Source organism: Drosophila innubila (genome assembly GCF_004354385.1).
Source record: "Drosophila innubila isolate TH190305 chromosome 2R unlocalized genomic scaffold, UK_Dinn_1.0 1_C_2R, whole genome shotgun sequence".
In the NCBI taxonomy this organism is placed as follows: Eukaryota; Metazoa; Arthropoda; class Insecta; order Diptera; family Drosophilidae; genus Drosophila; species Drosophila innubila.
Genome location: NW_022995374.1, coordinates 9,997,725 through 10,016,862, shown reverse-complemented (window position 1 = coordinate 10,016,862; position 19,138 = coordinate 9,997,725). Strand labels below are relative to the sequence as shown.

At 39.3% G+C, this 19,138-nt stretch overlaps 5 protein-coding genes across 6 annotated transcripts; 4 read left to right on the top strand and 1 right to left on the bottom strand.

The window, feature by feature from the left end:
* Nucleotides 1-724: 724 nt before the first annotated feature.
* LOC117784850 (dihydropyrimidinase-like) lies at nt 725-4,608 on the top strand. 2 transcript variants are annotated; one of them, XM_034622691.1, is made up of 11 exons: nt 725-765; nt 1,879-2,025; nt 2,088-2,228; nt 2,288-2,337; nt 2,397-2,671; nt 2,764-2,910; nt 2,964-3,202; nt 3,536-3,771; nt 3,836-3,936; nt 3,990-4,332; nt 4,387-4,608. In XM_034622691.1, exons 2-11 carry the CDS (start codon nt 1,883-1,885, stop codon nt 4,464-4,466), a joined length of 1,755 nt encoding a protein of 584 aa, XP_034478582.1. In that variant the 5' UTR covers nt 725-765; nt 1,879-1,882; the 3' UTR covers nt 4,467-4,608. The 2 variants fall into 2 exon arrangements, with proteins under 2 accessions (XP_034478582.1, XP_034478581.1); XM_034622690.1 differs by having other exon boundaries at nt 728-765; nt 1,872-2,025.
* On the top strand, nt 4,557-5,270 carry LOC117784851. Its single transcript, XM_034622692.1, has one exon. It carries the CDS (start codon nt 4,561-4,563, stop codon nt 5,152-5,154), a length of 594 nt encoding a protein of 197 aa, XP_034478583.1. The 5' UTR covers nt 4,557-4,560; the 3' UTR covers nt 5,155-5,270.
* Nucleotides 5,271-7,129: 1,859 nt separating this feature from the next.
* On the bottom strand, nt 7,130-13,128 carry LOC117785909 (mitochondrial proton/calcium exchanger protein). Its single transcript, XM_034624174.1, has 6 exons — nt 12,970-13,128; nt 12,362-12,640; nt 9,795-11,026; nt 8,559-9,635; nt 8,211-8,498; nt 7,130-8,137 (listed from the first exon to the last, which is right to left on the bottom strand). Exons 2-6 carry the CDS (start codon nt 12,438-12,440, stop codon nt 7,772-7,774), a joined length of 3,042 nt encoding a protein of 1,013 aa, XP_034480065.1. The 5' UTR covers nt 12,441-12,640; nt 12,970-13,128; the 3' UTR covers nt 7,130-7,771.
* An 895-nt stretch (nt 13,129-14,023) lies between these two features.
* On the top strand, nt 14,024-15,829 carry LOC117782853. Its single transcript, XM_034619911.1, has one exon. The coding sequence runs from the start codon at nt 14,024-14,026 to the stop codon at nt 15,827-15,829; it is 1,806 nt and encodes a 601-aa protein (XP_034475802.1).
* Nucleotides 15,830-16,759: 930 nt separating this feature from the next.
* LOC117784608 (larval serum protein 2) lies at nt 16,760-19,019 on the top strand. Its single transcript, XM_034622398.1, has one exon. It carries the CDS (start codon nt 16,766-16,768, stop codon nt 18,878-18,880), a length of 2,115 nt encoding a protein of 704 aa, XP_034478289.1. The 5' UTR covers nt 16,760-16,765; the 3' UTR covers nt 18,881-19,019.
* The last annotated feature ends 119 nt before the right edge of the window (nt 19,020-19,138 follow it).

Below are 19,138 nucleotides of genomic sequence, written 5' to 3'. Positions count from 1 at the left end.
TAAGGATTAGGTTCCTGAGCTCACTTAAAGTTATTGGCACAGATCGGATTAGGATTTGGATTTCGATAGCTGTCGATACGAGTACATATTACATTTATGTAGTTTCCTTTTTCAGTTCAAATACTGCAATTGCAACTGTCGGCCACAGAAGGACACGCGACCCACATGCATATAAACATTTCACGGCTGGCGACATATCTACGATATTTTTATGGCCAACGTGCGGTTCACGGTCCTTGGCAGGGCTTCGGTGCTTCTGTGCCTTCCTGTGTACTCGAGTTGTGCACACAAACAAGCCAACAAGCAAACAAAGGAATAAAAAAATAAGCGACTGACAAAAAAATGAAGGAAAATGCTACTGTGGCCTGTCTGCTATCTCTGTATAATCCACTTTATATTTTCACACTAGCACAAAAATTGAATATAAACATAAATCCCGTTTACTATTGGGATTATCATTCTACAAAAAAAAAATATCGAAATTGGCAAATGAAAACGTTTATGAACAAAACTATAAATCAATTGACAAATCTCGATATAACTTTAAAATGGAATATGTTCATTTAGATTTCATTTAAGACATGAATCTTTTTTAATTATAAGCAAATGTTTGAACTCGATTAATTATCGATACATACTTAAACGATCTTAAAGTTAACAGCATGTTAACAGTTCCATTTGAGCTCAATACTGCAAAGTAATAATTAACATTTTATTTTTCAGTCTTATCAGATCTTTTCGAAGAAAGTGGAGGTGTACGGAAAGGTCAGTAATTTTAAATAGAAAATATTTAAAAATGAAAATTTTGAAAAGCAATTCCTTCAGTAAAACTTTATTTAATTTGAATATAATTAATAAATTAAAAAAAAAAAAGAAAATGTCGCATTAAAGTTTAACGTATGCGTGTTTCTCTCTATCATCTGTATGTGTATATATATAAATTCGATGTATATATAGACGCAATAAAATTTTTAATTGTTTTTTTTTTATTTTTGAACGCATAGATGATGCTGATATTTGTAAAAGTGTGCTTATTTGAATATATTTGTATATATATAAATCAAGCAATGTGTGTAAGTCATATTTAAATAGTTTTATGTGCTCTTTTTTTGCTTAGCACATTAAAAAAGCGTTTGCAAGTACTTTTCGCAGTTGCTTGATATGTACCTTGGTGTAAATATGTATGCAAACATGTGTTCACAAGCCGCTTCGTTAATAATTAGTTCCATTTTCGTCTAGTAAGCTATTTTTACCTACAACAAACCGAAAATCTTAATATTGCCAGGCCCCCTATCGGCTCTTGAGCTTACACATATGAATCTACATATTTACAAACATAAGTGTATGTATATATATCCTAACATGTTGAGCATAAACATAATAAGGATGTCTTAACGTGCCGGAAACAAACATATGTATCTATAGGATAGAAATTATGTCCATAGCGACTTCAAGTTACATTTTAATGCTCCCGTTGTCACAACAAGTTTGAGTTCAAGTAGAATTCGTGATTTTAATCTGTGCGCTTCCCATTATGTTGTCAACACATAAATACCAAACGTACAAATTGTATTGCTTTAAGTATTTTTTTCAGTGTATGATTTATATTTATATGCGAGCACGCGCAATTGCGAACACCTCAAATCTAGAGCATTGTACAATTATATTTGCATCAAATATTTGTGTTAAAGTCAACGATTTAATTGCGATAAATGCATTCGGATTAGAAGCTAGATTAGATTGCAACAAAAATAAGATATAAACTATACATACTATATTATACAAAAGGTCAACCGCTTGTTTTAAACGATTGCATGTTAAGTTTTAAATGCGAAAAAAAAATCATTGTTAATTGCAATTTAGAATTTCAGATTTCAGAACGATGTCAAACAGTCCGAAGCCTGTTAAAAAAGTGCCAATTCACTTGCAAAGTGCCCAGAATCGTGTTTATATAAAAAACGGAGAGGTTGTCAACCATGATAAGTCTTTTAAGGCGGATGTTTATATTGAAGATGGTATCATAAAGTTAGTTTATACCTAAACAAATATTCATAAATGTGATTTAAAGCTGCGTGTATCTAATGTAGATTTGTAGGACCTTCCACTGATATAACGATACCAGGGGGAGTTCGCACTATCGATGCAAGTGGTAAATTAATCCTTCCTGGTGGAATTGATCCCCATACCCATATGCAGCTTCCCTTTGGTAATGCTGTGGCCGTGGATGAGTAAGTATCTTTAAGATGCATCCATATTCAACTGTACTTACTGTACTTTTTTTTAATAGTTTTTATCATGGAACCAAAGCAGCTGTGGCTGGTGGCACTACTATGATAAGTAAGTATATTCTTTAGCTGAAAATTTCCCGATAACATTTTGAATTATTTCGACATTAGTTGATTTTGTACTGCCCAATAAAAATGAGTCCATGGTCGAGGCTTATGACACGTGGCGCAGCTGGGCGGATCCGAAAGTCTGCTGCGATTATGGCCTGCATGTGGGCATCACATGGTGGTCCAAATCGGTGTCCGAAGAGATTGGCATACTTTGCAATGAGCTGGGCGTCAATTCATTTAAAACATTTATGGCCTACAAGGGACTCTATCAATTAAACGATTCCGATCTCCTCGATGTCTTTGAACGCATTAGAGGCCTAAATGCGGTGGCAATGGTGAGTAAAAAAGATTTTAAAGTATTCATTCAATTTTATTACAAAATTTTAACTTGGATGTTTTTAAATACTTCATGATAATGTCCAACCAGGTACATGCTGAGAACGGTGATATTATAGCCAAGAATGCTAAACGTTTGCTGGCCGAGGGCGTCACTGGGCCCGAAGGACATGAGCTGTCGCGCCAGGAGGAAGTCGAGGCTGAAGCCGTGCATCGTGCCTGCATTTTGGCACATCAGGTGAGTTTGGCTTTAATGTTATAATTGTTTTGATACTCATGTTTATGCAACAGGTCGACTGTCCACTTTATGTGGTCCATGTTATGAGCAAATCGGCTGGCGTCGAGATTGCTCGGGCCCGTCAACGTTATAACAAAAAGTACATATTTGGTGAGACGCTTGCGGCTGCACTTGGTACAGACGGCACTCATTATCGCTGCCAGCACTTTGGACATGCAGCTGCCCATGTGCTCAGTCCGCCCCTGAGGCCCGACAAAACCACTCCGGAATTTCTGATGAAGCTGCTAGCCAGGTGAGATTAACTAACAGATAATTTAACTCATTTAACTCTTACTAACTTTGGCTTAGCTTGTTCTGATTTCACCTTAACCCGACTACAAACTGTTGTAACATCTATATATTTATGTTCATGCTTCACTATGTCCGGCAAATGCTTTGCCGTACTCATCGTCATAAATGCTACGTCAAGGACATATTTAAACGAGTTATTGGCGTATTGAGTATGTATATAGTTTGGGTATATTATATCAGATATTATTGCATTTTCATTCATATTTATTCCAAACCAAACTTTCGATTTATATTACTATCATTAAATAAATATATAATTTCTGTTAATTCACAGCGATGATCTGCAGGTGACTGGCAGTGATAATTGTACCTTTAACAAGAATCAGAAGGAACTTGGCCTAGGTGATTTTACGAAAATACCAAATGGCGTAAATGGTGTTGAGGATCGTATGTCTCTGGTATGGGAGAGGGGTGTACATTCCGGACTTTTGGATGCCTGCAGATTTGTTGCCATAACGAGCACAAATGCGGCTAAGATATTTAACATTTATCCACAAAAAGGAAGAATCGGTAAGCAACAATTGGTAGTAACAACCTTTAGCTTTATTTACATACAACTATGATTAATTATTAGCGGTCGGCTCGGATGCTGATGTTGTCATCTGGGATCCTCAGGCCACACGCACAATTTCCAAGGACACTCATCATCACGCTTGCGATTTCAATATTTTTGAGGTAAATTTGTATTTATAAATTATTTGTATAATTCAATATTGGTTATTTAATAGGGTATGACAGTGCATGGAGTGCCGGAGTATGTCCTGGTGCGTGGTCGAATCTGTGTGGAAAATGGTTCAGTTCGTGTTGCCGAAGGATTTGGTCGTTTCATTCCCACACCCTTAAAACCAGCCTTTGTTTACGACAGTATTGAAGGAAAGGCAGAGGAGCAGCAGGTGGAGCAACAAAATGGCAATGAGAGCAGTAAGATTGCCGAACTAGACGCTCAACTATCTGCTCCGGAGCCACCTGCTGTCATGTTCTCGGCTAATACAGCAACCTCTACGCCAGAGGGAGCCCGTGGACGCGTTGAGGGTATACGAGATTTGCAGGAATCATCGTTTTCAATAAGCCGTAAGTTTCAGCCAATACATATGGTATACAAATAATAAATCTGATTTATCTCAGAGGAACTGGACACTTCGGGTGTGCGCTCATCCATCAAGGTAAAGAATCCGCCTGGAGGCAAATCGTCCGGCTTTTGGTGATATGAAATCAAGATATTTCTCTGTTTTTATTTTTGTTTATATTCTGTTACTAAATGCTTTAATTGTCACAATTATATATATCCACAATCAAACAATGTTTAACAATCAAAATAAAGAAGTAAAAACAAAATTCCAAAATGAACGCAACAGCTTTTCAGCCAAGCCGCATTTTTCCAAGTCCACACTCCCAGCAACTTGTCCTGTCAGATCCAACAGGATCACATTGCCACGTTATCTGAACCAATCCAATGCAAAGCTTTCAGAACCAAAGACAACTTTGCAGGTAGCTAAATCCGAGCCGAAGCAGCAGCTTATCAAATCGCCAGTTACTATAAGGAGTACGCCCAAATTAAAGGCCAAGTCGGTTGATATTTGTTCAACAGCAAGAGTTCGTTCTGGAGCTGCTACTCTTAATCGAATCTCTCGTCCTTTTGTGACTTCGTGTCGTATCTTTCGCCCCTCCTCGTCCAAAATCTTTGACTATCATTTGTCCCGGGAGGAGCAAAACTACTTCGACCATTGTCCCAAACCCATGAAGTCTGTGCCAGTTGATGAGCTACAATTGCTTCGCAGTGGACAGCGTGCCACCTATTTGGAGACCCGTTACGAGCGAACTCCGGATGATAAGTACAATTATCCGGAGGCAACCAGCTGGCGTTACGGTTGGTTCCATCGTAAGAGTACATGAATTTGAGCTTGGAATAACCAAAGCATATACTTGAGTTCATTAATCTGTTTTAGATCATTTTTAATGTAATTGATAACTTGGTATTTAATTAAAGTTCCTTTACTATCGCCAAATAAAAAAGAATACCTATAAATTTTGTGAAAAGGGTTTGATGAATCAGCAAGAAAGCTTTGCATCCTTAAGCTCCTATCTATTTTAAACTTTGATTTGTTGGTATACTCTATTAAATACTTAGATTGATCTTAAATGTTTTGAAAGCTTTTCGATTATTTTAAAAATTATTTTTATTTAATCTAATAATGTTAGTTTTTAGCACCTTAATTTGTCAAACTTAGTAACAGGACTTAGTTATTAGATTCATATCCAAGGGAGACTATACCACAAAAATTCCATGCAGTGCTAATCGATTTATAGGAGTATGTCTAAAAGTAGGCAACACAATTTTACCATATCCCTTATTTTCTTTAAGAAATTAATGTTGCTCGAACTCTTTTGCTTCATTTGTTTGCCTGTCCCGTCAGTCTGTCTGATTGCCAATGCACAACAACTACAAATTGCGTAAACCCGTAAACCCTCCAGGAGACAACGGCATCCTTCGTCAATGGCTTGATGCTGAGTTGTTTGTATGCATGTTGTGCTGTGATGTTGCTGTGGTGCGTCTGGCATTTAAAGTGATCCATTCGACTGTAAAGTCATCTGACAGCAAGCTGGCCAAGTTGTCTGCAACTTATTGCGAGCTCTGAAGCCTTTGATTGACTCATGAAAGTCCACAAGTTTTTAATTGTTTGTGTAACATTTTCTGCATATTTTTGGTTTTATTTTTTAAGTTGAGTTCAGTCTTATTTAATTGACAGAGTTGGCACACTGAGTGACTGCATATGGAACTTATTTTGGTCTATCCACTTTATTAAGTTTATTTCGTGAGGAACCACTTTGAATTTACTTTAGTCTGCAGTCTGTCGTCTGACTTTCAGATAGTCTGACTGTCTGCAATTCAGGACATCTTACGAATTTCATTGTTGCATTCCAAGCACTTTTAGCTGGACAAACTTTTATCGCCCCTTTTACTTATTCTGGTTTTCACAGTTCTTGGACTCTGAGTTGTTAGTATCATTCCATCTCATCTATTCATCGCCCCCCTTTTTCTCTATCTTGTTGAGTTTTCCTTGATTGCAAACAACAATTCTCGCTGGCCCGCAGCTCCCAATGGAACTGAAGTTTATTATTATTTGGCTTGTTTCACATTTTTTTATACTTTTATTTACCTTTAAACACATTTTGCGTCTTAAGTATTTGTTGCATCGTTTCGAGTTTTGTTTGTATTTGATATCATCGATGCCAAAGTTGACTGTCTCGTATTTACCCAATTGCTGCAACCAATCAGTATCTGGGCGGGGTTATCCCAAAGCAATTCATTATATCATCAAATCTCCAAGCTATAAAATTAACTAGTTAATATGTACAAGAGGCAAGTTATAATTACTTACACTTGATTTCTTTATACTAGTTTATTTCTATTTGCGGCTACCATCCAAAGCAAACCATAATTTTTGCATTGTTGCCAATTTTTGTTTAGACCACACATTCCATTGCCAATTTTGCATACCATTTCAATTTAGTTGCACAATTTCAAGAGGATTTATGGGTCAGTGGTTAGCAGCAAAGTTATGAAGTTTTTGCACATTCTGTGGTAATATTTATGCTTTTATTGCCCAGTGTACAACTGCAAGTATGATTTTGTAATTGTTCGGTTTCCTCGGCTATTTGGCAATTGCTCAAAATTGCTTTCGTCCTCATCCTTCCCAGGTTTGGTATTATGGACATTAATCCAAGTAGTTGATAATCACTTAAGCGAGAAAATTCTAAGCATATAATTAAAATTCGCATTTGATTTTACTTTATACTAAATTTATTTATTTTTTTTTTGCAAAACACTTTTATAAGTTGTTTTCTAATTGAGTTAAGCACACATTAATTATTGTTAGAAAATTATCACGTGGTTTTTCATTTATTTATTATTGTTACATTTAGTTTCTTCGCTAATGCTTTTCTCTCAAGCATTTTTCCATCGGAATTCAATTGTTAAACCCTTGCAGTTGTAGATTTAATACGTGTATATTAAATGAATAGAAATAATATGTAATATGTAAACAAACAGTTCGCTTTATGATCACAAACGCTAAATGTTGCGCTAATTGCAAGATGTTGTTGATCAGCACATTCGTACGACAACATAATTAATGTAAAACTAGGGCGGTAGAAAACAAAGTAAATAGTTTTAAGGTAGTTTTAGTTAAGACACCCTCAAATGGTATGTGCTTGTATTTATAAATATATAGATAATGTAGTTAATTTGTGATTTGTGCTTGCATTTACATTTTCTTACTACAGCCTCGCGAAATATTACTCTTGTCTAGGATCAATTTAAATACAGATTTGTAATTTAATGTCAACTAGCTACTCGAGTTAACAGTACTTGTATATATGCTAATAGTTAGCAAAACTCCCATTTAAATACAATGGACATAGGGTAGACATCATCATCTTATTTCGCTTTAGGTACTTGTTCTGGATTACTGCTGGTCAAGGAATCTAGCTTGGCTTTCGTCTTGGACGGTCAAATCAGTTTCTTCGACGCGACTGTCGTAGACGCACCGTTGGCCGCTGCCTTTGAGGAGTTTGCTGTCTTCGTCTGGGACGCAGCTGGTGTTGGTAACGTTGGCGGCAATTCGATATTCTTTTGGGGAAGCAGCTTCTCTATGTGACGCTCCGCTGCCTCGCGCAGCACAGCCTTCGTGGCTGTTTCATCGCTACTGGCGCCGCTCGCTTTGCAACTGCTATTGCTGCTACCACCACCGGATCCTTTGGGCGGAGAACGTGGCGAGCCTGGTCCCTTGTTGTCGCCTTTCGGCGATTTGGACACCATCTCGTCCAGCTTCGTTGCAGTATCTTTCAATGTCTTTGCATTGTCCTTTAGATCGGTCTACAACAAAAGAAATAAATTATAATATAACCATTTAGTTTGTCAATAAAATAAAAAGCTAAGGAGTAATTACTTCTGGCTTTGACTGCTTAGCAATATCCTTATCCAATGCGCCCAATTCGGTGGCAATGTCACGTATCTCCTTTGCCGAATCATGTATACCATCCACTAACTTTGCCATGTCCTTATCACTCTTCTCAACCTCCAATTTAAGTTTCTCCGCCTCCTTCATGCTCTTTGCAATAGCTTTCTCGATCTTTTGCTCTGCTTCCAGTATCTGCTCCTTATCCAGCAACGAAATGAGCTCCTCAATGGCAGTCTCACTAAGTTTAATGTTATCGCGTCCAATGGACTCCAGCACCTGCAAGTTACAAACGTACCATTATTAGGGCTTTCTTCAGATTAATTACTCACAACTTACCTTGCGTATATCATTGACGGTAACGACACCATCCTTGTCCGCATCGAATTTGTCCAACACGGTTTCAATGTATTTAAGACGCGCCTCATCGCTGGTCTCCTTCAACTTCTTGATGTTATGCATGAGATCATCGATGCGAACGAGCTCCTCGTTACGTTTCTTGGCTGCCTGCTTGACAAGAAGATCGGTGAACTCTTCAAGCTGCTTTTTGTCAATATTTGTGGCCGTGCTGTCAATACTTTGTACCACTTTGGTAATTTCGTTGACAGAAATGAAGCCATCCTTGTCAGCATCCAGTTTGACCATCAAATCTTCAACAACCTTGAAGCGCTCCTCATCGGAGGCTTCCTTCATGCGTCGAATGGTTGACACAAGTTCATCAATGTGCACCATTTGTGAAGGACTGCTAGAGGTAGATTCTGGGCCTAGCTCGGGAGTATCCACCTGCTTGATCTTCTGCTGGCGTTGCTCTAGATCATTGAGCACATTATCCAACTGCGATATCATTTTGTTGACGCGATTGTATAGAAGCTTAGCGGCCCGACTCTCACGCACTGGCTCCTTAACCACTTCCCGCACCTCACGCAGCTCCTCGACATCCTCTTGATAGTCACGAAGCTCCTCTTTAAGCTCCTTGATTGTCTCCTTTTCAACAACCAATTGTTTGTCCGTTGAGAGCGTTTTCAACGCATCAGAAAGCAACTGCACGTCCGTGTGAGTGATGGTCTTCTCCTTGTCCTCACTCGCGGCTATCAATTCCTTATCGGGCATATTTTGAACTTTGACAACTTCCTCGGACAACAACGGCGCAGTCAGCTCCTCTTTAATAGCTGTACGCTTGGCAATATTCTCTTCGCGCTCCTCTTCGCGTTCTTCACGAATCTTACGCTCCTCCTCTTTAATAATTTCAATCTTCGTCTTGTTATCCACCTTGCCCTCACGCTCACCAATCGCATGACGCGTATGTGCGGCAACTGCATCTGGCAGCACACGCATTGTCTCCTTCAGTTTGTCCGTCGTAATGCTATCATCAGATATCAGCATGGCGCGTGACAACAGCAGCAACGTGGGCGGCACCTGTGTTTAAGAGAATTCCATTAATACATAATATACATTAAATATTTTTTCAAATTCATTTATCATATGTAAATGTGATATGATACAAACTTAATTTTTAATTACTTTAAGCTGTCTGAGTTGCAATTAATGTTCTGTTAATGATCAATATAATCATACCTGTTCATTTAGCGACAAATCGATCCACTCCTTTAATTGGAAGCGTAGACGCTCTGCTGTCAGGCCGTAGGCACGCATTCCACGTGACTTGCACGCCTGTTGCAGTTCAAACAGATTGAGTGAATCGACGCCCTCGCGGGCGATCACACGATCATCGGTGGCCAAGGAGCGCAGCTTGAGCCGCAACTGAAAGCGCATTAGCATTGTGGTACCAATGGTATTCAACTCGAGCACACGGCATAAAGCCGCCAACTGCTCACGGGTAAGAGAATCCAATGTGATCTCATCATCGAATCGTTTTGCAAACTTGATGATGTCATCGCTGCTCACATGCTCAGTATTACTGCGAACCTTATTGAAGAAGGTCTCAAACTGTTTGGCTTCCTCACTGCTGTGTTCCCTGTGTTGCACCGGCATTTGACCAAGAGTCTGCTGCAAGAACTTGGCCACTTCAAGACGGACGGCCAGGGACTGTCGTAGTTTATCCTGACGATCTTTAGCCGTTTGAAATGTTGATGGCAGCATGCCCGGAAAGAATTTTATAAACACGGGCAGCAGCAATTCCATAAACGGTACAATAATAAACACCGAGAACGGTATCAATCGAAACAGATCCGATGTCGTACGCTGCAGTTGCTTATTCTCACGCCTTGTCAGCGTCTTTCCATTGAGGACGCGCCAAAGCAACTTCGAACTGATGGCCGTGTCAATGAAGAGCAACCGGAAACCATGATAATAGTGCACGATCTCATCCCAAATACGTTGCTGTAATGATTTCTTCGGCTTGGCCACTGTTAACTCACTCTCCGACTTTGTCGTTGTCGTTGCCGCCGTTGCTGTTTTGCTGGTTTCAAGGGCAGAAGAAGCCGTCGTCTTACTGTCAACAGCTGCTGTCACAGATGCGGCTGATTCGGTGGTTGATTTTGCGGCTTTTCCATTGGCCACTTCCTTCATAATCTCCTCAACCTTTTCCTTTTGCTGATTCTTCAGCTTTTTCACTGTCGCATCAATCTTCGAGGGTGTATCAAAGAGTGAGCGACTCGCATGAAAATGCCGGAGACCATGACCCGAAAGGTAATATTGACGATGAATATGATGCGGGCAGGCGATCATCGAGTTACCACCAAATGACCTCGTCTGTTTCAGCACCATGGACTCCGGATGCAATGAAGCTTCGCTTTTGTGGGCAACATGTTTCGCTGAACTGTACGCATAACTGCTTGTTCTAAGATCTAGAAAGACAAAATAATGCAATTCAATAAGCAAAATTGAATGAGTGAAAAATAAGCAAAATAAAAATAATAAATTATTATTCACGAACAGTAAAAAGATTGCAAGTGATAAGCAATCACTAGACTACGAAAGATAAGCTGAGAAACAAATCACAACAAGAACAAAAAACAAAAGAATATATTAACACCTGTAGTTATTGTAGTACGGAACTTATGTAAAGAATACTTAAATGAAAGAAATAAATAAATCGCAGAAAATCTAGGGAATATTTTTCAGAAAATGTTTGCTGCACTTTCAGTTTTGTGTTCTTTGTTTCTCTTTCGCTTTCTATTCTTGGCAAGTGTTCAGAACATGTAATGTATGTATTTATATACGTATGTATACATTTATAATTCAAGGTAACGCCGACTGCGTAGATAAGAAGGGAGGATGACAAAGGAGAAGGTAACAAACAAAATGCAACAGCTACGTTAACAGAAAAGCGAAACGCATTTAACCTTCGGCCAATGGCCGAGCAATCGATTATGTGATTTGCGTGGGTTGCCGGTGAACTGTGTTGACTGTACTTTGTTTCAGGCCAACGTACAGGGTGTCTGCTAGTGCGTCAACAATAAAGAAAGGCGTCAATTTGTCTATCTGTATATTTTGGCACTTGTCCCTTTGTATATCTGTTTATTTTGAGCAGTGAGCGAATGATTTCTTCTCAAATTGGTTTTGTAAACACTGCCAAATTATCATGAAGTATTTGTTTAATTAACAAAGATTTACCAATTGACAAATTCATTAAGATACACTGCAAAATGAACACAATTCAGTCTACGATAGTAAACCCTTATCGCGTATAATGAATTCATATTAGCCAGATTGGCTATATAAGTATTTTTAATTTTTAGCAGGAAGATAAGCCGTCTTAAGTGACGGAAAAGAGATATGAAAATAAATACGTTTGCATAAGAACTGTGAATCGAAACTAAATTATGAAACAACCAGTTTTGCTTAATTAGTTGACTGCTTGGAGGAATCTATAATAATTGACACACTGAAAATAGAATAAGCAAATAAAAATCACCTGAGCCGGGGAATTCCTTGTTATTGCCATAGAAATTCCAAACAAATGCAATAGGGTAATTAAATTTCCCATTGTGCATGCAAACATTGAATCAGCTGTGCGCGAATATGCAGTCAAAACAAAATATGAGAAAACAGACACGCGCACAAAAACCACAGCAGGCACGCACACACACACACACAATCGCACACGGACACACACACACAAACAGCGATGTTGTGTGGTAAAATCAATGGAAAGTTTTCGATTGTGCTTATTCACTTACAGCGCTTGTAGAAATTCTGAAACATGTAATGCGTTCTCATGTTCATTGGCGATCCTTTGTGGTGCAGCAGTAGATTCATGATTCTGTTGTTGTTTTTTTTTTTGGTTCTTACTGGGAGGCTGTCGAAGATGGGCGGCTGCCAATCCAATTCCAAAGTTCTGTATTGTTTTTAATTTTGAATTTCCGAATCACTGTCTACTTTATTTGTTTATCTCTGGATTTGTTGTCGTCGTTTCGTTGCGCATGTAAAATTTGATGGTTTCGTTTATCTCATTAAGCCTAAAAGTAGATAGAAAATGAATTTTGTAAATAGTCATCTCCAAAAATAAGTGCACAGCATTTTCACTTTACAAATAAAATCATAAATAGTATAAATGTCAATGTTCACTCGCTTTTTTAAACAGCGCAATTCAACACACGCACACACACACACACACACACACATTACGATATCAGGCGATGATGTTTTATAGTGTTTGTTGTTGTTTGCTGACTTTCGCACTTTTCAAAATATTACACAACTACAGCAACAATTGCAAGTTATTATTCTGTGCGAATTTCACCGAGTCGACACCCTGTTTTGTCAGCATGTTTCATGCGCAATTTACCGTTTAAGCCTATTTACGCTTTTGCTTTGCGACTCTCTGCTTTCCGTATTCAGGTATAAATTCGTCACCCAAATTCGATCAATTTGTTATTGGCAAGCGCTTAATCCGCTCTACTTCCACGCTTTTTTATTTTAAGGCAAGTGGCTCGAAGGCTGCCACCCAGTAAATATTTGCGATCTGGCTCGATTTCTTGTACCCAAAAATATAATTAAATTTCATAAAAAGGTATTTTTCTTTAATGTCTTAACTTTTATCTCTTCTTGAGGTGAACTTCAAACCTTATTTAAAACGTATACTTTTATTTTATTTTATCTAATTTCCAATTTTAAAATCTGCAATTTTTATCAGTGTTGGCAGAAATTTCAAATTGCACAGCTGATTTCCAAATGTATTTTTAGTGCTGCCAACTTGCTTGAACGAAACTTAACGAAACATATCGAAGAGAAGAGGAAAAACTCAATACTAAACTTTCAAAACAGTGCGCGCAATTCAAAATTGAACTTGTTTTAATTAATTAAAATGCATAATAGTTATAATTAATTCTATCAACTTAAATTATAAATAAGATTTAATTAATATTGATCATTTTGCAAATGAAGGGGAGAGAATTAATATTTGAAGAAACAGAAATTGATTTTTAAGGACTGAGATCCCATGTGAAATAGCTCTTGTTCTTTAACTTTTATTTTATATATCAAAAATAAGTGTTATTTCGTAAATTTAAAATTTAAGTTTAAATTTAATTATTATTTTGCTGTTTTAAAATTATACTTAAAAATAAGTAAGTAAGTTTCAAGCAAATAAAATAAAAATTGAAAAATATTCATTGATCGCATAAAAAAATTTCTACAGTGTACCTAAAAATCAACATAAGTAAGAAAAAAATAAAACAATTAATGACTTAAACGTTTCTGCAGTATTGATTAATTGCATCGATATCAAACTATCATTAAATGTCGCACCGATGCACCGAGGCACAAATCAAATAAAAGGGCTTAAACGCTTTTGGCCCTCAGCCATTTGCAGAGTTGTGGTAACTCAAGTTGGATGCAAAATGTGGCAAAAAGTTCTGTGCTATTTAATAATAACCATCAGCTTGGTTGAGGCCCAAGTGAAGGTGTCAGATGAAATTCTAAGCAGACTCAGGAACGAACTTGGCTATGAGTCTATACTTGTCCTACAAAACCCCGTAGCATCCTGTGAGATTAACTTGAACTTGACCTGGACTGTAACGCCCATTATCAACTTTGATGAGAAGCAAAACTATTCAATTAAATCGATATTCAACAGACGATTTCTGACCCTGGCTTGCCTGAATAAAGTCAACTCTGCGGTATTAAAGACGTTGTTTATAAATCTGGACGGAATGCGTAACACTGCAACATTAATTCTGGTTAATAGAGCGGTTAGTCTGAGTGCTGTGCTCAAGAAATGCTTCAAGAACAAAATGCTCAATGTTGTGGCTATTGAAAATTGGAATCAGAAACATATATACAGCTATCGTGCATTTCCTCGTTTTAAGCTCATCAAACGAGAGATTTCCAAAGTGAGACGCTACTTTGAGCCAAAGATGAGAGATATGGCAGGTTATCCCATTATGAGCATGCCGGATAATGTATTGCCTCGTAATGTCTTCTATATGGACTCAAAGGGTAAACCTCAGTTAACCGGATACCTCGTGTCATTCCTAAACAACTTTGCCAGAACTTTGAATGCAACTGTGAAGATAACTTGGAATTACGTTCCACTGGATTCGCCTGATGAGATACTTGGATGGGAAGTCATGAGGTATGTGTCGGAAGGAATAGTGGATATACCTCTATCAATAGTAAATATTGGTGCATCGACCGATTGGAGACTCGTGATAAGCAGCTATGTTATGGAAATATCAAAATGGCAGCTAATACTCCCCGTTGAACCCGAGATTGATAGTGCTTCGGAGATATTTGCCGCCGGAAATCTCCGTAATATATTTATCGCCTTGATTTTAATGTTGCTGTTCGCCTTGTTGCTCGATAATAACCATCGACTGGATTTGGGAAAGACTCCAAGTATATGGTGCTTAATTCAGTTCATCGATCCAGTGCTAAGGGCCATGCTATATCAGACCTGTGTCCTTCCAAGAAAACCCTCCCAAAGACTTATTCGCATCTATATTTTGCTATTTATGTTCAGTTTCCTATCTTATAACATCTACATTGCCCAGCTGGAGATGATGCTTGTGCATCCAACCAGAGAGCCTCCCATACGCAACTACCAGGATATGCAGAGAATGGGCTTAAAGATCCTCTTGTCACCCAATGAAAAAAGTCAAATAATGTCAATCCTTGGCGACCAGGATCGGATTGATTTCTGGAGTATCTTTCAAATGGTCAACCGATCAGAATTCCAGGCAATACGCAGACAGTCTAATACCTCCTATGCCTATCCAATAACCCAGACTTTATGGCCTCTAATCCAACACAAGTTCATCAAGCAACCTCGAAAAGCCTTTCGCCTCTCCCAGGATTTTATCTATCTTCATTTTGTGCCCTTTGGTATGCCTCTTCCCAAGAACTCGATCTACGAAGGGGCTCTTAACCGATATATACTAAACACTCAGTGCAGTGGCCTGTACGCTCTCTGGTTTCGACAGACTTTTCAGAAATTAGTGAAAATTGGCAAAATGGAAGTTCTACCTTATCAGAGTGTAAAGGATTATTACCACATATTGCGCTTCAGGGATTTTTTATCCGTTTGGATATTTTACGGCTGTCATCTTGTAATCTCTATCATAACTTTTTTAATGGAACTCGGGCTGGCCTATTTGAAGCGTCGGGAATGCTTTATAAGTATAAATATAAGCAAGCCTGCAAACTAGTTCTTTTTTCTAAGTTTTACGAAATAGATCATGAATGGTTTAGAATTATCTACCCATTAAATAATGGTTTGAATTGAGAAAATAATTACATAAATATCATTCCTTTAATTTATTATACTATCTATATTTATATCTTAATTTTCGAATAGTGTGCAAAATAAATAAAGGATGTAAGAAATCAATTAAGAAAATAAATTTTCTTTTTAGCTCAGATCCCAAATTTGATTTTGGACAATGTCTGTTTCTCAACCAAATTTTACGAAAATATTCCTTTGCTGGACACGCAGTTCCAATTTGTTTTTGAGCAAAGGCAATTTTGAAGCTAAAACCTTAAAATAATCCTATCAATCGAACCGAGAATTTTGCAAAATTTCGAGGCTTAGCAGCTATAATTAATATTGCAGTTTCAATGTTCTTTGTTGTCTAGTATTTGTTGTTTTGGCATTTCATTTGATATGAATAATGCTTCGCATATTTTTAGAAAATTATGTCGATCCGCTAGCAACATCTTGCTTGATAAGCGATGCGACGGCGGCATCTTCTTTATTGGACCTGACCGCTGAGCGACCCTCAGACAAGGTTTCAATAAACAAAGCCCGAGTGCAATTAAGGTGCACAGATCAATCACCAGGTGTTTGTAGTCGTTGTCGTTGTAAATAATCGCTTACACCATCTATTAATAGAAGGGCCTAGAAGTCCAGCCTCCTACTCCCAATGAATTTAATGAATTGATCGATCCATCGATCGATCGATCGATCTATCTATTTACCTATCAAGAACAGGTGCAAGTGCAGTAGCTCTTATCAGCAGATTGGAACGGATCTCAACACAAATATGAGTGTACTATAATGTCAAGGTAATATCAACGATCGGCTAATGCTCCGCTGTCTCTGGCTGCGATCAGGTATAAATGCAGGCTGAATTCGGTGGAATTGTATGAGTACGATGAAGTCGATCACGGCGATTGTTGTGTTAACGTTAACGGTGCTGGCACTTGGTGGCCATGCCAAGAACATTGAGTTTAAGGTGGCCGACAAGGATTTCCTGGTGAAGTATAAGTTCGTCTTGGATATACTGCAACATCCCTACCAGGACGATGTGCACGTTACCAAGTATGATCCCAGCTTTTATGCCTACAAGCCATGGGAACATGTCAGCGACTATCATCATGTCGAGAAACTGGAGCACTTTTTCGAGCTGTGGCAGCATCATCCCTTCCATGATGATCAGGTGTGGACCGTGATGTACGAACGCCATGAGGAGTATGCGGTTGGACTCGTCCGTCTGTTCTACTTCGCCAAGAACTGGGAAACCTTCCAGCATGCCGTCTTCTGGGCTCGCCAGCATGTGAACAAACAGCTCTTTGTCTATGCCTTCACCATTGCCAGCCTGTTCCGCGATGATATGCAGGGAATCGCCCTGCCCGCTCAGTATGAGATCCATCCATGGAGCTTCTTCGATGGTCAGACCCTCGAGACGGCCGAGCACTACAAGATGCACGGATTCCATAATGTCAAGCAGCTGAACAACATCTACAATGTGGTTGTGAAGTCCAATTACACCAACTACTATGGTGAGATAAACTACGAGCACGGCCTGGCCTATTTCCTGGAGGATGTTGGCTTCAATAGCTTCTACTACTACTTCAACCTGGACTATCCGTTCTGGACCAAGGGTGATGACGTGCATGTCCTCAACAAGGATCGCCGTGGTGAGCTCTATCTCTATGTGCACTGGCAACTCTTGGCCCGTTACTACCTGGAGCGTCTGTCCAACGATATGGGTGAGATTCCCACCTTCAACATGTACGAACCTGTCGATGCCGGCTTCTACAGCGGTCTACGTGGCTACAACGGTGTTCCCTATCCCAGCCGTGACAACGAGCACAGCTTCTATCACAAGGATAACGTTGAGTTTGTCAAGAATGTGGAAATCTACACGCAGCGCATTATGGACTGGATCCATAAGAACAGCAAGCATGATGTGGAGGTCATCAATCAGCTGGGCAACATTATTCAAGGTAATGTGGACAGCATTGATAAGCAGTTCTACGGCAGCCTGGACAAGTGGTACCGCTACATTGTGAACGAGGGTCGTCCATATGGCAAGTACCATGAGACATACCCGGGCACCTTCATGCACTACGATACCTCCATTCGTGATCCTCTGTTCTTCGAGGTCTACAAGAACCTGCTCACTCACTACTGGCACCTGATGGACACCTTCCCCGAGTACACCAAGGTCGACTACGGATTCGAGGGTGTCAAGATCGATGCCGTCCACATGCCCGAGAGCCTGACCACCTACTTCGAGTGGTTCGATGCGGACATCAGCAATGCTGTGAATGTGGAAACACCTGTGGAGCATACCACTGATGCGCTCTATACCTTTGGACGCAACTCCTTCTACAATGGCTCCAGCTTCGTCATCAAGGCCCGCCAGCAGCGTCTCAACCACAAACCCTTCGAGTTCACCCTGGACGTCACTGCCAACAAGGCACAGACTGCCGTTGTCAAGGTCTTCATTGGACCCAAATACGATGAGCATGGACATGTGATCCCATTGGAGCAAAACTATCAGAACTTCTTCGAGCTGGAGCACTTCAAGGTGCAGCTCGAGGCTGGTGTGAACCACGTCAAGCGCGCCAGCGGTGATTTCAGCTTCTGGGTCAGCGATCGCACCACATACTTGGAGCTCTATCAGAAGGTGATGGATGCCACCAACAGTGACTACAAATTCAAGCTGGATCAGTCGGAATCCCACTGCGGAGTGCCCAATCGCATGATGCTGCCCAAGGGCAAGAAGGGCGGTCAGGTCTATCAGTTCTTCTACATGGTCTACCCATACCATGAGCCAACCGTTCAACAATACTCCGGCTTCGATCCAATTGTCAGCTGCGGTGTTGGATATGGATCACGCTATGTGGATGCTCTGCCCTTCGGTTTCCCCTTCAACCGACCGGTGAAACATGACTACTACTTCGATGTGGACAACTTCAAGTTCTTTGACGTGAAGATCTTCCATCGCGATGAGCACACCAATGTGGCCTAAACACAACGAATTCAGCTCCCATATCAAATCCAATTCCATGCCTCTTGAATAATTCACAAATACCTCCATAGATCGTGTTCAAATTCACATGTACTTTTCTTAAAATCAATAAACAATAAACGAATCCTTAAAATATAAACTGGTAACTTTCTCAATCTTTTCTACATATGCAAAGGTTTTTCTTTTTTGTATTTAATAAAGGATTACTGAAGGAGATGCTTTTACATTCCCTTAAATGATTTGGGTAATAAACAACAA